The sequence below is a fragment of the Ziziphus jujuba genome, chromosome 12, assembly GCF_031755915.1.
Source record: "Ziziphus jujuba cultivar Dongzao chromosome 12, ASM3175591v1".
Classification (NCBI taxonomy): domain Eukaryota; kingdom Viridiplantae; phylum Streptophyta; class Magnoliopsida; order Rosales; family Rhamnaceae; genus Ziziphus; species Ziziphus jujuba.
The window spans coordinates 24,950,608-24,968,728 of record NC_083390.1 but is presented as its reverse complement, the minus strand read 5'-3'; the positions used below and the strand labels follow the sequence as shown (position 1 = coordinate 24,968,728).

The 18,121-nt window shown below is 35.6% G+C and overlaps 1 protein-coding gene across 1 annotated transcript; it reads left to right on the top strand.

Moving 5' to 3' along the window:
- The first annotated feature begins 5,188 nt into the window (after nt 1-5,188).
- On the top strand, nt 5,189-16,747 carry LOC132800178 (TMV resistance protein N-like). The gene is made up of 7 exons (XM_060813208.1): nt 5,189-5,487; nt 11,652-12,750; nt 13,759-14,040; nt 14,164-14,727; nt 14,830-15,249; nt 15,337-15,993; nt 16,106-16,747. The coding sequence occupies exons 1-7, from the start codon at nt 5,189-5,191 to the stop codon at nt 16,745-16,747; spliced, it is 3,963 nt and encodes a 1,320-aa protein (XP_060669191.1).
- Nucleotides 16,748-18,121: the final 1,374 nt, after the last annotated feature.

The window sequence follows — 18,121 nt, the reverse complement described above, 5'->3', positions numbered from 1 at the left end:
CACACACACACACACACACACATATATATATATATATATATATATACCATTAAAAATTTAGTTAGTATGAATACAACCATCCATTATTTTCTTTTTTGATCTTTTATTGACTTTAGAATATTGCGTGAAAATCCTCTCAAATCTTAATTTGAATATTCATTGATAAATTAAAAAAAAAAATTTCAAGATCTGATGTTCTCATTAATATATATGATCTGTTAGGCGATCCGCAATATCTTTATGTTTGTCTCCATCTGAGAGTCAATCCTAACTAATATATTCATAGGATATAAAAATAATAGAAAAACCAGCTAAGCCATATGGTAGCTGCTAATAAAAAATATACATTATTATATATATATATATATATATATAAATCAATAATAATAATTTTTTTTTGCAATTCAAGTATGGCAGCAGCGGCTATATATATGTACAAACTTGGGAGCAAGAGGCATCCCCACAACGCTCTCTGCGGATAATTCAGCAACAGTGCCATTCATCCTCTTCCATAAAAGCTCCTAAAGGCAAAGCTCAACAACAAACACCAACCAAGTCCAAGCAATGCTCAAACTTGGCTATTGGAAGTGCCTTGGTCATCATGTCAGCAGGATTATCATGAGTACTCACCTTGCTGACAACAATATCTCCACGAGCAATAACATCACATACAAAATGATACCGAACATCTATATGTTTTGTCCTCTCGTGGAACATCCGATCCTTAGTGAGATAGATAGCACTCTGACTATCACAATTGATGACTGTACTCTCCTGCTCAGAGCTCAACTCACCTATCAACGCCCTTAACCAAATAGCTTCTTTCACCGCTTCAGCTATAGCCATATATTCAGCTTCTGTAGTTGATAGTGCAACTGTTGCTTGCAAAACAGACTTCCAACTGATAGAAGTATCTCCAAGAGTAAATACATAACTAGTAGTGGACCTCCTTCTATCAAGGTCCCCAGCAAAATCTGCATCAACATATCCACTTACACCCTCCTTACTTCCACCAAACTCTAAACAAGTGTTAGTAGTGCCTCTCAAGTACCTTAGAATCCACTTGACAGCTTGCCAGTGTTGTTTGCCAAGATTAGCCATATACCGGCTCACAACACTAACAGCATGTGCAATGTCAGGACGGGTACACACCATAGCATACATCAAACTACCAACAGCACTAGAATAAGGAACATGTGACATATACTCAATATCTCTATCCGACTGTGGTGACATATCAGCAGACAATCTAAAATGAGTAGCTAATGGAGTACTTACAGGTTTAGCGTTCTTCATTCCAAAACGCTCCAGAACTTTCTCAACAAAAAATCTTTGAGTCAAGAAAAGTTTACCTGCAGATCTATCTCTCTCAATCTCCATACCAAGAATCTTCTTTGCCGCTCCCAAATCTTTCATCTCAAATTCACCACTCAATTCTGCTTTCAATCTGTTGATATCGGATTTCTTCTTGGCCACTATCAGCATATCATCAACATAAAGCAACAAATAGATAAATGAGCCATCTTCCAACTTCTTAAAATACACACAGCTATCATATTGGCTTCTAGAATAGCCATGGCTAACCATAAACCCATCAAACCGCTTGTACCACTGACGAGGGGATTGCTTCAAACCATACAAGGACCTTTTCAACAAACACACATGATCCTCTTTTCCTTCAACCTCGAAACCTTCGGGTTGCTGCATATAAATTGTCTCCTCAAGCTCACCATGCAAGAAAGCGGTCTTCACATCTAGTTGCTCCAACTCTAAATCATGCATAGCAACTAGCGCTAACAAAGCACGAATAAAAGTATGTTTAACGACAGGGGAAAATATATCATTAAAATCAACTCCCTGTACCTGTGAATACCCCTTCGCTACTAAACGTGCTTTGTACCTCGCATCTTCAGCACCAGGAATGCCTTCTTTCTTTTTGTAGACCCACTTGCATCCCACAATCTTCTTACCCTCTGGAGGTAATGCCAACTCCCAAGTGTGGTTCTTATGAAGCGACTCAACCTCTTCCTGCATAGCAATTAACCACTTTGCAGAATCCTCACATGAAATGGCTTCATAATAGTTGCAAGGATCACTGGGACTCTCGATCTCCTGTGCTGCAACACAAGCAAAAGTGACATAGTCAGCTAAACTAGAGGGCTTCTTGATCTCCCTGCGAGGTCTATCCTTGGCAATCGAATGCTCCTGCACCTCCTCAATTCTCTCTTCTTCCACATGAGTGGGTGTCTCAAATGGGCCTGAAACTGAACCATTCTATGAAGTACTTACTTCCTCCACCCTAAACTCCACCTGCTTTGGCATACTGTCTGAAACAACGAGCTCCTTTTTCGGATGCAGCATTGCCATCTCATCAAACACAACATCCCTGCTAATCACAACCTTAGATGACTTTGGATCAGGAAGCCAAACTCTGTATCCTTTTACACCCTGCGGGTAACCAAGAAATATGCCCTTCTTCGATCTAGGCTCAAGCTTACCATCATTAACATGAACATAGGCAGGGCATCCAAACACCTTCAAATCTAAATAATTAGCAGGTTTTCCAGACCATACCTCTTCAGGAGTCATGCAATCGATTGCTGCCGATGGAGAACGATTCACCAAGTAGCAAGCTGTAGCAGCTGCTTCTGCCCAAAATTCCTGTGCTAACTCAGAATTCGATAGCATGCATCGGACTTTCTCCATAAGAGTTCTGTTCATCCGCTCAGCCACACCATTTTGCTGCGGAGTTCCTCTAACTGTGAGATGTCTAACAATCCCTTTGTTTCTACAAAACTCATTGAAAACACCATCACAGAACTCCAATCCATTATCTGTACGAAGGCGCTTCACCCTTCTTTCCGTCTGCTTCTCTACCAAAGCTTTCCATTGCTTGAAGATAGCAAATACGTCATTCTTGTGCTTCAAAAAATATACCCGGACCTTCCTGGAGAAATCATCAATGAAGGTCAGCATATATCTGCCACCACCCTTAGAAGCAGTACGTGCGGGTCCCCAAAGATCTGAATGAATGTAGTCTAGAGTACCTTTGGTTTTGTGAATTCCAGTACTGAAGCTAACTCTCTTCTGCTTCCCAAACACACAATGTTCACAAAACTCCAACTTCGAGATACTCCGATCACCAAGCAAACTTCGTTTGCTCAACATCGCCAAACTTTTCTCACTCATATGGCCCAATCTCATATGCCACAAACGAGTAACATCCGAATCTGACATGGACACTGAAATAGCAGCCGACCCCATTACCACAGAACCCTGTAGCCTGTATAATGTACCAACCAGGCTAGCTTTCATCACCACCAAAGCACCCTTCAGAACCCTCAAAACTCCACCTCCACCAGAAAAAGAACAACCAGACTTGTCCAAAGCAGATAAAGAAATTAAATTTTTAGACATATCTGGAACGTGACATACCTCAGATAGTGTTCTGATAATTCCATCATGCATCTTCACCCTTACAGTTCCAATGCCGATGACACAGCAAGGATGATCATCTCCCATCAGCACAACACCTTTATCCACTGGAACATAAGAAGAGAACCAATCCCTATAGAGACAGATGTGAAACGAACAGGCTGAATCCAAAATCCATCCCTGCTTGCCCGAACTATCCTCAGTCACTGAATAAACATCTCCATCTTCAATTTCCTCATGTGCGACACTGGCTTCGGCATGTTCCTTACTCTTTTCATTATTTTTATTCTGAAGCTTACGACATTCAGTTTTGATGTGCCCTTTTTTCTTACAGTAGTGACAAATAAGGTTTCTGAACCTTGACTTCGATCTTGGCCGACTACCACCATTGTTATTTTGATCTCTAGATGATGTTCTACCTCTAACAATCAAACCCTCTCCTCCGGAACTCCCAAAATTATTGTTATCTGAACTGCTGGTCAACTCCTTATCAAACAACTCCTTAGAATATAAAGAAGCTTTCACGTCCTCCAATTTTAGGGTTTTATTACTGTAAATCAAAGTCTCCCTAAAATTTTTATACGATGGAGGTAAGGAACGCAGTAGCATTAGGGCCTGATCTTCATCATCATATTTAATGTCCATATTCGCCAGATCCAACAAAATAGTAGAAAAGTCATCTATGTGTGTTTTAATAGATATACCTTCAACCATAGAAAGGGTGTATAGACGGTGCTTCGCAATCAGTTTCGTTGTGAGATTCTTTGTGATGTACAAAGATTCCAACTTGTCCCATAAGTCCTTTGTTGTCTTCTGATCAAGGACCTCCCTCAAAACTTCATTGGACAAGCATAGCTGAATGGTGGATAGGGCACGCTCATCAACCTCGGCTTTCTTTTCGGCATCCCACGAAGACGGCATCTGCTCCTTGCCAACCAACGCCTTGTGTAAACCGTTCTGTGTCAAAATCGCCTTCATCTTGACTTGCCACATGGAGAAACTCATGTTGCGCTCAAATTTCTCAATGTCGAACTTTGTTGCCATGATCGAAAGAAAAAAAAATTCCCAAATACATCGATGCGGCTCTAATACCACTTGTTACGGAATTGGGAGAAAAATAACTAGCAACGGAAATAAAGAAAATGAAGAACAAACACACAATTTACGTGGAAACCCTTGACGGGAAAAACCACGGGTAGGGAGAAGCAAATCAAATATCGAAAAATTGGTACAAAGGTGAGCAAAATTTCGCGATACCTTAAAACCCCAAATTACGGCTAAAAAACCCCAAAAAAAATATATATATATATTGTACTGAAGAAACCCTAAAATTGAACAGGTCCGTACAATAATAATAATTATTATATACAATCAAGTTTTGGGCATTATTGCTTAAGAGTCAAGGTGGTTAGCAACAATATTCTCAAATAATATTTAAATGGTATATGATTAATTAATGTATAATTACGCTATCTGTCAGGACCCAGCTCGAGACCTCCGCTTCCACCACAGAGCCCCAAATTTTTCTCCAAAATTAGTTTCACCAAATGGGTCGCACCGCGAGCTTTTCGGGTCAGGTCAACAAGAATTCGGGTCACTAACTCTAACAGATGTGTTCCTGAGTTTCAGAGGTGAGGACACCCGCACCGGATTCACAGACCATCTGTACCATGCTCTGCATCAGAAAGCAATCGACACCTTCAGGGACAATGAAGGCCTTCAGAGCGGAGAAGCCGTTTGGCCAGGAATCAAGATGGGAATTCAAGAATCGAGATTTGCAATCGTCGTCTTTTCAGAGAAGTATGCTACTTCATCTTGGTGCTTGAACGAAGTTGCAAAGATTGTCAAATATTGCAATCTAGATCGGCGACGTACTATTATTCCAATTTTCTACCATGTGGAACCAAACCATGTGAGAAATCAGACTGGGACATTTGGGGAGCCCTTTACTGGTAAGCATAAAGACCAGAATGTGGATACGGTTAACAAATGGAGGAATGCTTTGACTCAAGTGGCGGATATTGAACCACGCTGGGAAGTGAAACAAGGCCGGTATGTTATTCTCCATTTTATGATCTCTTTCTTAATTAATTTTTATTTCTTTCTTCTTAGTTCTTGTGCATTTTGTTATTATTTATTTATTCATTTATTAATTAATCTTTTCATTAAATATGAAAGATCAATATTATTGTTATCCACGTAATTAATTTCCTCATTTTTATCTTGCTTTTTGTTTTAACTGAGGTAGTGTAACACCCCGTCCCGAATCATGTCGGAATTTTTGCATGTTGACCAAGGTTGACTGTTGACCGTTGACTGAAGGGGTCAAAAGTTAACTTTTTGACTCGGTTGGAATTCTAGGTTGACTGAGGTACCGTTACGAAGTACACATTGGCACGAGTTTGTAGACTAGTAGCACGTTGAAAACGGAGCTACGGTTTGAAAGTTTGGGCAAAACAAGTTGAGGTCCAAACTATCCAAGGGGTGCCGGAGTTGACTTTTTATTCATGCAAAGTTGAGCTTTGACTCATGCATGGTTGTGAAGTGCTCGTCGATATGAGTCCGTAGACTAGCGGCACGTCCAATTTGGACATGTGGTTTGAAAGTTATGGACCTATAGAGTTTTTCAACCACCGTATTATTTTAATATTATTTTTAAACGCGTAACGATGTGCTACGTGTGACTTAGTGTAGGTGACCATGTGTCACCATGTTGAGAAGCCACATGTCAACCATGTGTAAAAATCAAATTATTTTTATTATTATTTTAAATAATAATATTATTATTTAATTATTTAATTATTTTTATTTTATTTTCCTTTTTCTTTTTCTTTTTCTTTTTTTCTTTTTTCTTTTCTCTTCTTTTTCCCCACGTGGGAAAACACCCTCCTCTTTCTTTTCCTTTTCTTCCATTCTTCTTCCCCGAGCGCCCGACGGAGACAAAGAAAATCACACAGACTTTTTCTCTCTCGCTCTCTCTCTCTCTCCTTTGACTCTCTCCCTCTCTCTGTTTGACCACCGTTTGGCCGGATTTCAGTCGCCAGAATGCCACACGCACCAGCCACCGGTGTAGCCCATCTCCTCGCGACCTCAGCCACCAAATATCCCGGCCAGTTGCCGCCGGACGCGCCCAGATCGGGCCGGTGAAGCTGGCGGCGGCCGGTTACGTTTTTCCGGCGATTCTCGCCGTTTCCGACCAACCCAGCCCGACCCATACCTCTATTCCACCATTTTTGACCCCTCTGAGTCCATTTCCGGGGTTAGATTGCCCAAAATCCCCACCGTTTGAGAGATCCCTCAAGTTTAAAACCGGCCGAAGCTTTCCGGTCAAATTCCGGCCACCTCCGGCGGAATTGGGGTCGATGGAGACCGGATTTGTAATCCTCGTCGCTCAAGCTTCAATTTGGTATATTATTCGACTATTTTGAATAACGTTTGTGTTTGACCCCCCGGGTACCGGGTATTATTTACCCGATTAAAATATTAATTTATTTGACTGTGTGTGAATTTTGTTCTAGGAGCACCGGTGAGTCGTGGAATTGATTCCATGGCGGATCATGGTTTAATTGCGTGCTCCAGGTGAGTGACCCACCTTTAAAAATATTTTTGGGGTAATTAATTGTATTTATGTGGTATTAATTTGATATCTGTAATTGGTGCTCATGTGGCGTATTTTAAATATAATCGGGAAAAATATTATTTTATATATATATTTATCCATTGGTGCTAAATGAAATTTTGGGGTCATTAGAAATTCCCGATTATTATTTTATTGTGATTAAATGGTATTTATTACACATGAGCAAGTATTTTCAGTAATTGCTTGTGTCTGGATTTTATATCATTTTTGGGCAATTAATTATGTTTAATTGGTATTTAAATTATGCTCATGTGGTATAATTTGGTTATGGTTTTATTGTGGTTTAATTTATTTATTATGCATGAGCAAAGTGTATTTCGGTAGTATTTGTACGTGGTTTTAAGTATTATTTTTCAGGCATAATTGGGTTAAATATTTTACGAAAAAATTTGTTTAAATTTTATAAATTATGCCCACGGTATTTTTATGGTTGCATCTCGTACTTCGAGAAAATTGTGGTTTGTTTGTTATCGATGGTTCGTACCGATGTGTTAAATAAAAATATGTGGGATGGTAAGTTTGAGAATTTAATATATTTCCCACGGTAATTTTGGAAAACGGTACGGTTGATTTAATAATTATTTTAGACGCATTCACACAGTATTGGTGTTATGGTATATGTATATGTGGTTCAGCGTGCAAGTATTATTATTTCACCCGTGAGTTGCCATTGGACCATGGGCAGGCAAGTTTGTTATTGCGCACAGCCGCCCCCCTCCTTGGCCGGGATGATGGTTTCAGCAGCGGTACTGTCGGGACGCCGAAGTGCCGTTTGCAAGTTTTTCTCTTTAATCCCCCCACCAGTCGGTGCTCAGGACGCTGGATATCGGAGGGCATCACTGGTATATGGTGTGGTGCGTCAAGTCAGGTGTAATTGTCAAGTGTAATTTTCAAATAAAGTTTCAAACCCCAAAGAGTACAAAATTATTTATTATAAATTATTGCAGTTTATTTATATTTGGGGTATTTATTTATTTATTTATTTATTTGTTGTTTATTAAATTATTTGTTCCCTTGGTTTTCGGGAAGTACGAATATCGGGTTTTGTGAAAATGTTTTAAAAGGAGAACATTTCCAACGGAGTGAATAGTGAGGGTTTTGAGAGAAATTATTATTTCAATTGTCTATTTATTTATTTATGTAATTGTTCGGTATGGATTAATTAAATTCCTTTATTTTTATATTATTAATATTAAAGGTTTTCGGTAGTTAGGGTCACTCACTGAGATGATTAGCATCTCGCACTCTTAAATTCCGTTCCCCTAGGTCCAGGTTGGAGACGTTGATTGTCCGGGGCGAGCCCAACGTCTCAGTTCGTTGCCGAAGGTTCAAGAAGTTTTTCTTCCTTTTTTTCCTCTCGACCTTGTATTGCTTCTTTATCTGTCATTTTATAAATTTCACATTTATTTGTATAATGCTCTGTATACTGTATTGGACGTGTAGTTGTTCTTTATGCACTGGGTTGCTGCTGTTATTATTTGAAGTGCTGTAAATTTGTGGAAACAAATTGTAGTAACGTGGGAGGAATAAGGGGATGTTTATAGAAGTGTGTTTTCAGTGTAGGTAATTTTTGGTTAGTCCTACCCTTAGGGGAGGTGCTGCCGGATTTTCCGTTGGAAAGTTCGGTGGTATTTCCCTGGGATCAGGGCTTGTCTAGGATTCCGGGGAAAGAATTCTGGATGGGTCCTGACAGATAGGTAATTATACATTAATTAATCATATACCGTTTAAATATTATTTGAGAATATTGTTGCTAACCACCTTGACTCTTAAGCAATAATGCCCAAAACTTGATTGTATATAATAATTATTATTATTTTCTTTCTAATGGGTAGGGTACTCCAAATCAGAATAATTAATTGCATAAAAAAACTGTGATTAATTTAATGGCTTTGTCATTAATCCTCATCGAGTACGTTAATAATTAATTAATTTAATGATATGTAGCTCTCCATTTATGATCCCTTTCTTAATTAATTTTTATTTCTTTGTTCTTAACTATTTCTTGTACATTTGTTAATATTATTATTATTATTATTTCTTGAATAACTAATCTTTTAATTAAATATGAAAGATCAATATTATTGTTATCCATGTAAATAATTAGTTTCCTCATATTTGACTCGCTTTTACATTTAACCGTGGTAGGGTAATTATGTTAATTAATTATACCATTCAAGCGTTACTTGTGAAGTGTCATATTTGACTCGAAATTAGAATAATTGATTGCATAAGAAAACTGTAATTAATTTAATGGCTTTGTCATTAATCCGCATTGACATTAATAATTAATCAATCTTACTAATTATTTTATTCCTCTTCACTCGCGTTTTATTAAATTCCTCCCTTTTTTTAATTAATAGCTATTATTCATCTAATGATTATGTCTAATCATTAATAACAAAAATTATTATTTTTTTACTATTTTATTCTCTTTTTCTTTTTCTGATAACTTGGGAAGAAAGATTTCAGTATTAGATCTTGAATTAGGATTTGGGATTATCGCCAGATCATTATCAGCCATGCTGTACTATTTTACACTTACAAATATTTACTACTTTAGTATAAAAAAAAAAATTAGAATTTGTTATCAAATACTTTATGACATAACTTGCATATATTTTTTTAATATTCTATTATGCATTTTGAGTGTTAAATTATTATAGTCTAGGTCAAGTAAATTTGGCTTATTTGGTATGATATTTACCCGCACGATTTTTTTGGATGGGAAAAAAATAGTTATTATAAAAAATATTATAGTCTAGTGATTTTTACATACTTATAACATTACTTAAAAAAATTAAAAAAGCAAATCAAAAAAAAATTTATGAAGGACGTTATTTATAAAATTATTAACATTTATTTCTCATAAATATTTTCTTAAATTTTCTTATAAATTTATAGTACAATTTCTTTGCACAATAGCCATATTTACAAATAACTATGAGAACATTATAATTATTCATAATTTAGAGTTATTTTTTTAATGAACATTATTATGTACAGTCCTATATAATTGTAATGAGATTATAATTTAAGAGTTATCGGCATATATTTTCCATAAGTAATCCATTTTGCACTCTATTAATCTCTAACTAATTTTCAGATTAAAAATCCGATAATAGAAGAGTGAGAATAAAGTACCATTTAAAAAAAATTAAAAAAACAACTGAATAAGTGCTTAAGTCTTTTGATTTATTTTTTTAAAAAAGATAAAAGTTTTAAAAGATATATAATTTTTTTTTTTTTAGCTTTCTTCTTTAAACCATTTGCCACTTACTAAGTTTCCCTTTTACATCCTTCATTTTTGTAACAAATTATTATTATTTTTTTATTTATGGAAAATAATTATTAACATTTTTACGCCTTGTATTGATTTTGTAAATTTATACTCTCTCTCTCTCTCTCTCTCTCTCTCTCTCTCTCTCCCCCCCCCCCCCCCCCATAACTTTAATAGTCAGTTCAATTTCTAAATATGCTTTTGAGTAAAAATATAGTTTTTAAATTTTTATCAATTCTAAATATTTTTAAGATTTTAATTTAGTTTTGAAATAATATCTTATATATATATATATTTATTTATTCTTGACATGCATGATCCCTAAGCTCTATCAAAATTATATTTTGATCCCTTTTGTTAATGGATTTCGGATAGACAATTGGCAAAGAACTAACAGTACAACTGAAAAAGGAGTTATTGGGACTAAAATGCCAAAAGTAAAATTTAAATTTAATGTTGTATATTAAAAATATTTGTTATATAAGGGCTTTTTTTTTTTTTTTCTTGTGATTCTTTCCCTGTTAATTGTAGCACTATGGTATATAATAAGTTTTTGTTTTGTTCCTTATATTATTATTTTACATCTACAAATATTATTATTTTATATATCTTGCATTTACAAATATAATTCATTCCTATTTTCCTTGCCGTATTAAAATTTTAAAATAGATTAAATATTTTAATTTTCAATTCTTCAACTTTAATTCGAGTTTGGATAATACATTTATTAATATAATCATAGATAGTAGACTATATAAATAAAAATTATATCAATTTATTTAGTTTGATTAAAAAAGAAATCAAAAGGTAAAAATTAGTAAAATTTGTACAAGCTCATTAAACAGTTCTGCATCAAGTAGCGTACAATGTTAATATATTATAGTAGAGTGGAAACAATATAATACAGTTCTATGTACCAAACCTAAGTTGCAACGTTTCATGAAGAAAAAATATATATTTTGCCTATAAGGAGGGAAAAATAAAATATTGGCAACATTAGATATCTTCTCGGATTTTGTTTTTCAATCAAGTGCTATTGCGAATAGAAAAAAAAATAATAAATACATGAAAGCAAAAAAGTCCTATATTGTCTTCCATGCTTGCCAAAGAAAATTGATAAAACAATCTTACCGTTTGTTGAAGAAAAAAATACTAACAAATTAAAGTAAAAATTAAAGAACGAAGGCCCATAGACCCTTTTTATCTTGGAAAAATATATTGTGAATGGACATAGCTTATGTCACATTGCATGACTTTGTTGACCAAAAAAATTTTCATATATTTTGTTTTTTCCAGGCATGAATCAGATGTTATACAGGAAATTGTTAATAAGATTTTCAAAGAACTGTATGAAAGGGCCTCAAATGACTTGGTTGGCATGGATTCTCGCATAAAGAAAATTCAGTCGCTAGTGGATGAATGCCAGTCCCATGATGTTTGCACCATAGGGATATGGGGCATGGCGGGGATTGGTAAAACAACTTTAGCTCGTTGGTTTTTCCAAAGTATGTTTGACAAATTTGAAGCTAGCGCTTTCATTGGCAATGTGAGAGAGGAATATGAAAAAAATGGCATGGTTCACTTGCAAAAGCGTCTTCTCAAAATCTTATTGAGTGACGATGAAGACATACATGATGATCATATGGTAACCAATATATTAAGCCAAAGATTGCGTTCCAAAAAGGTGCTTATCATTCTAGATGATGTCGATAAACCGGAGCAAATAGCAAGTTTAGTTGGAAATTGGAAAAATCACTATGACTGGCTTGGTCGAGGGAGTAGAGTGTTTGTGACAACCAGAGATAAACATTTGGTGGTGAATTATGGACAGGATTACATATATAAGGTTGATAAGCTAAATGATGATGAAGCTCTTAAACTCTTACATCAAAGAGCGTTTGACAAAAACAGTAATTTAGACGAGTATAGAGAGTTGTCCATCCAAGTTGTAGAATATGCAAATGGTCATCCTTTAACTCTCGAAGTTTTGGGTCCCTACTTGAAAGCGAAAACCGTTGATGCATGGTCAAACATATTGGCTGAATTGAAGAAACATCCAAATGATGAACCAATTCATCGAGCGCGTCGAGTAAGTTATAATGGATTAGACGAATGGACGAAGAAAATTTTTTTGGACATAGCATGTTTCTTCAAAGGAGAGGATCTATATCGTGTGAAAAAGATATTAGATAGTTGTACGTTTTATCCTACAAGTGGTGTAAAAGTGCTTATAGAAAAATGCTTTATAACTATTGCAAGTGACAAGCTATGGATGCATGATTTGCTACAAGAATTTGGTCATGAGATTGTTCGTCAAGAATCCATAGACGTGTTGGGCAAACGTAGTAGGCTCTGGAATCATAAGGATGCACGTTATGTACTTGAAAAGTATGAGGTAAACTATCTAACTGAAATACAGTTTACTTTTGCATCTTACCATAGATTCATTAATAAAGTTTGATGTCTGGAAACTATTCCTTAAATTATAATAGAAGATGGAGTGACAAGTACATACTACAAACGACACTCCAATATAAGAAATAATTTAAAATCAAAAATCTAATTGAAAATGTGATTACCTTTAGTATTTTTTTATGTCACTATATCTCTTATTATATAATTTGGAAAATAGTTCTTACGTATCAAAACTATATATAATGTTAATTTATGGATGTGAATATATGCATTCTTATATACTATATATAATATTGCATTTAAACCACATTAAAAAAAAAAAAAAATTTCATCTACCCCCCAAGGTTTAGTGACAATTTGTTGACATTTCTGAGGCTCGAAAAGCCATCACTTTGGAAAAGTCACCTTTTACCATTTTTTGGAGTTAGATTTTTGAGTAAATTCATTTAGGAAAACTATTTTACCTTTTAATTTCAAAATAAATAACAAAGCTTTATTTTATGATCTTTTTATATAATAATATATTATTTATCATTTTTTAATTATATCATTTGTCATTATATGAATCAAATTTATAGTAAATGATATTTCCTAATATACATTATTATAAAGTAAATGGTAAAATACTAATATAATATTTATTTTGACACATAAGGGTAAAATAAACTTTCCATAAATCAATTTTATAAAAAAAATATTTATTCTGACATATAAGGGTAAAATAAACTTTCCATAAATCAATTTTATAAAAAAAAAAAAAACAAAAAAACAAAAAAACAAAAAATCAAAAAATCAAAAAATCTACTCCTAGAATGGTAAATGGTAACTACTCAAACATGGAAGGGTAAGTGATGATTTTTTAAACATGGAGGTGTTGAATTTTCATCAAAACTTTGTGATTGTAGATGAAATTTTTCCCCAAAAAAAGGAAAAAAAAATTTCTATTTCTTTTCTTTCGGGCGGATGACCTCTTCCATTACTGCTGCAGGGAACAAAAGCCGTTGAAGGCATATTCCTTAATTTGCCTGAAAACGAAGAACTGCAGTTGAGTGAGGAGAAGAAGATGTTAGAAATGACAAAGCTACGGTTGTTGAAGATTCATAATGTGCCTAACTTTTCTCAATGTGGATACCTTTCTAATGAGTTACGCGTTTTGGATTGGCATCAATATCCTCTAAACTATATGCCATCAAGTTTTCAACCTAAAAATCTTGTTGAACTCAACACGTCTGACAGTTGTATTGAACGACTATGGGATCAAGAAACTACAGTAAGATTATCTACCATTGATATTTGTTTTAAGTAAATAATTACATTAAGCTTATATTAATGCCTTTTCCAGCTTCCATTATTTGTTTGTCAGCTAATTTTTTTTTTCTCTCTCTTTATATAGCTTCGTTTGGAGAAGTTAATAGTGCTCAATCTTAGCAATTGTGAGTACTTGGTCGAAACCCCTGACTTCAGTAGGGTCCCCAGTCTTGAGAGGCTGATCCTTGAAGGTTGTAAAAGGTTATCAAAAATTCATCCGACAATCGAAAAGCTCAAACAAGTCATGTTGTTGAACTTGAAAGGTTGTGAATCTCTTGACAGTCTTCCCCAAGGCATCTGCTTCAACTTTCTTGAGACTTTTATTCTTTCTGGATGTACAAAACTTGATAGATTTCCAGAGATTGTGGGAGATACTAGTCATTTGTCACAACTTTATTTGGATGGGACGGCTATCAAAGAGCTACCAACATCAGCAGAGCGCTTAAGTAGCCTTATTTTGTTGGATCTTAGAGAATGCAAGAACCTTTTAAGTCTTCCAGATTTCATTTGCAGTTTCACATCTCTGGAAAATCTTAACATTTCAGGTTGCTCACTTATTGACCAATTGCCAGAAAACATAGGCAGCTTGGAAAAATTGGAGAAACTTGATGCATGTAGAACTGCTATAAGGAAAGCACCTTCCTCCATTGTACGTTTGAAGAACCTTAAAACACTATGTTTCGCCCAATGTGGTGGTGTGGCAGACGGATCATCATCTTAATGCTTATCAGAATCCAATATCAGTTTCCAGTTGCCTGAGTCATTCTCTAGTTTAAGCTCCTTGACATGTTTAAGTCTAGCTGAATGTAATCTAGAAGAAGGAGCGATCCCTGAAGACATTGGTTGTTTGACCTTACTCGAGCGTTTAGAGTTGAGTGGAAACAATTTCATGAGCTTATCTGATAGCATCTCTCAGCTTTCTAATCTTAGACGTTTCTCTGTGGATAATTGTAGAAAACTTGGATCATTGCCAAAACTTCCATTGAATGTGAAACATGTACAGGCAAATGATTGTCCTATTCTAAATGATCATATGACAATATGGCCTTCTGATGAGGGATTCAGTTTCATTGATTGTCGTAATTCAGTCAAGGCTGAAGGATGTCTTACACACCACCCTCTTCCAATGCCCGAAGAACATATCGCCACACTCTTTCCTAAATTCATTAAGGTATGTCGGCTCTGTTTCTCTTTGTCTCACTGAATATTTTTCTTAAGCTTTCCTTCTTATTTTATTTTATGTTTTTGTACTCAATAGGATCAAATCTATCATGGAGGAAACTTGGAACTTCGTTTTCCTTGTGCAAGAATTCCAGATTGGTGCATACATATGAGTTCTGGGTCTTCTAAAAGAATCAGACTACCTGAAAAAGATAGTAATGAAACGTGGCTTGGATTTGCCCTGTTTATTGTTTTCCTAATCAAGAAACAAGAAAACTTTCATGACGGTCGGTACAATACTTTCTGTAAGTTTTACACTGGTGAAGGTTGTCTTCAAAATCCCCTTGAGATAGAAAGCTTCAACGGCTTCAAGGTCGGGTCTTATGGACTTTGTGTCTATGTACCGAAGACAAGGTTTGGAAATCAATTGGATCGAGCAAGTCATATTGAAGCTTCGATTTCGACAGACAGATCGGACGTGGAGGTGCTAGAATGTGGGCTGCATGTAATATTTAACAAAGATGTGGCAAAGTTTACTCAAGATTTAGTTGATACATCTAATGAACACCTAAACTTGACCTCTATTAAACATTACAAGCATATACTAGAAAAGGCAAGTGAATTGGAAAGATCTGGTGATATCCATGAACTTCAACATGATTCAAGTCCCAGAAAGCAAGTCTTTGGAACTTTGCATCCTACCAGCCAACTGAGAATAGATCTAAACGCCTTACTTTCAAGAATATTCTTTGAGGTGATCAATCACACTACCATATATTTCTGTTTCTTTTCCTAGCTCTGCTTGACCAATCTCTATTTTACTCCAATCATTATAAACAACTCTCTAATTTATGCACTTTTTACAGGGATCCTTATATACACGCAACTTGCCTATCCCATTCAGTTTTCCTATAGTAGGATTTGTCTCAGGTTGGTTCTTCCATCAAAGTGCGGGGTGCAATGTAGTTTGCTATCTTCCTGCAAACATACTTGATGACAAGTCATGGATAGGACTTAGTCTATATGCTACACTCAAAATGAGTCCCTCTGATTCGCTCAAGAATTATTCAGATTCAAAAATTGCTCCTCCTTTGCTTCATATTGACTTGCATTCTCATGGAAGTAGTATTTCACATATAAAAACGCTTGATAATCTTCCCATAATGCCCCATTCACAGCAACCTTTTTTATTTCATGTCCCACGAGTGTATTTCGAAGAACATCAGTTGAACCGATGTTGGGGAATAAGCGTTTTGTTTAGGACCAGCATACCAAATGTGGAAGTTGAAAGGTGTGGGATCCGAGCAATATATGAGAAAGATCTGGGAAATGTAATTGAAATGATAAATGAGTGCCAATTAGGCTATGCAGATGATGAGCAATTATGTTACCAAGCATATGAAATGCTAGTGGAAAGTATCATTGATACGTTTCAGTTTGTCAAGCCCGAAACAAAGGAACAAGAAATGCCAATCCATTCAAGTTACTCCTCTCAAAGGTTTAATTAATTCTTGTGGCTAGACATTTGTTTTTGCTATCAATATATCCATTTGTCTGTAAAATTTGTCAACTGATAAATTTCCTTTATGTGGATTTGTTACAAGGAGGATGAATCCCTGCAGACAAACATGTTTGTGTTAAGTGCACAACATGTAGACAAAGAGGTTTCAACCGCGTATGAGCAAATTACTATTCCATGTGATCCAATTGTTGTCCACTCTAAACGAAAGTTTATGGAATCTTCTTATAAACTATTTGAAGAAAGAAGTTCAGGAGATTCAAAGCTTGGTCTAATTCATTTGCAGATAATGGCAGAGACTCCACTCTTTGTAAATGATTTGGCAAGATGGAAAAGAAATCTTGAGGATATGCTTGAACTCCACGTCAGGTTTTATGTCTTGATTACTCTCAGCCTCAAAGGACATATCATTTCTGTTTTGAAGCCCTTTAGTCCTTTCTCCACATACAATTTATGTTTCCCTCGGAAGGAAATTCTGGAGTGGTTTGGAGATTATCGAGTTAGTGAGTGAACAGTGGGAATCGGATTACCTCCAGATCTGAAAACTGATAAAGATTGGAGGGGGATTGCTATATGTGTTGCTTTTTCAGTTCAGGAGCATCCAAATGCAATCATTGATGACGAGAACTTACATGTTGCGTTCAGACTTCTTTGTCATTTAAGTACAGATCAAGCATGTTGTTTGAATCCTGCCCCCGTGTTTCGAATCACTAAAGACAAATTCAAGTGGTCATATATAAGTGGATTCATCTGGCTAACCTATATACCAAGTTCTTTGTTGCTTGCAGAGTTCATGGGCAGAGCTACATAGCTGTAGATATCTATAATGAGTGTCCAGGCTTGGTTACGGAGAATCTTGGCGTCCGTCTCTTATTCAAACAGGATGTGGAAGAATTCACAAAATCAATAACCAAATGCATGACAGGGTTCTTTGACAATTTAGATCCCATCTGTCAATTTATGGCCAATGAAAGTGCTCAAGAAACCCACTCACATGTTGATCATGAGCTGGGAAGCAAGAGCAGTACTGGAAATAACAATTGGTATGCTAGTTCTCAACCAGGAAATATGACTACTGAACCCACTTTCCCTGAGAAAATGGGCATAGTAAAAAATTATATTAGCTAGCCCAGCCTTTTTTTTTTTCCCCATATATATATATATATATATATTCTCAATCTGTTTCTCTATTTTGCAGGAATTTGACCAAAAAATGATATAAAAGGCTTTTCGGCTCAGAAGAGTGGTGTTCGTCTTTCTATACAGACATGATGAGAAAGGGTTTTTTGGGACAATAATCCACTGCATGCGTAAGGCTAAACAAATTCTGCGATACTAATCCCTCTGTTGCTTGCTTATCAGT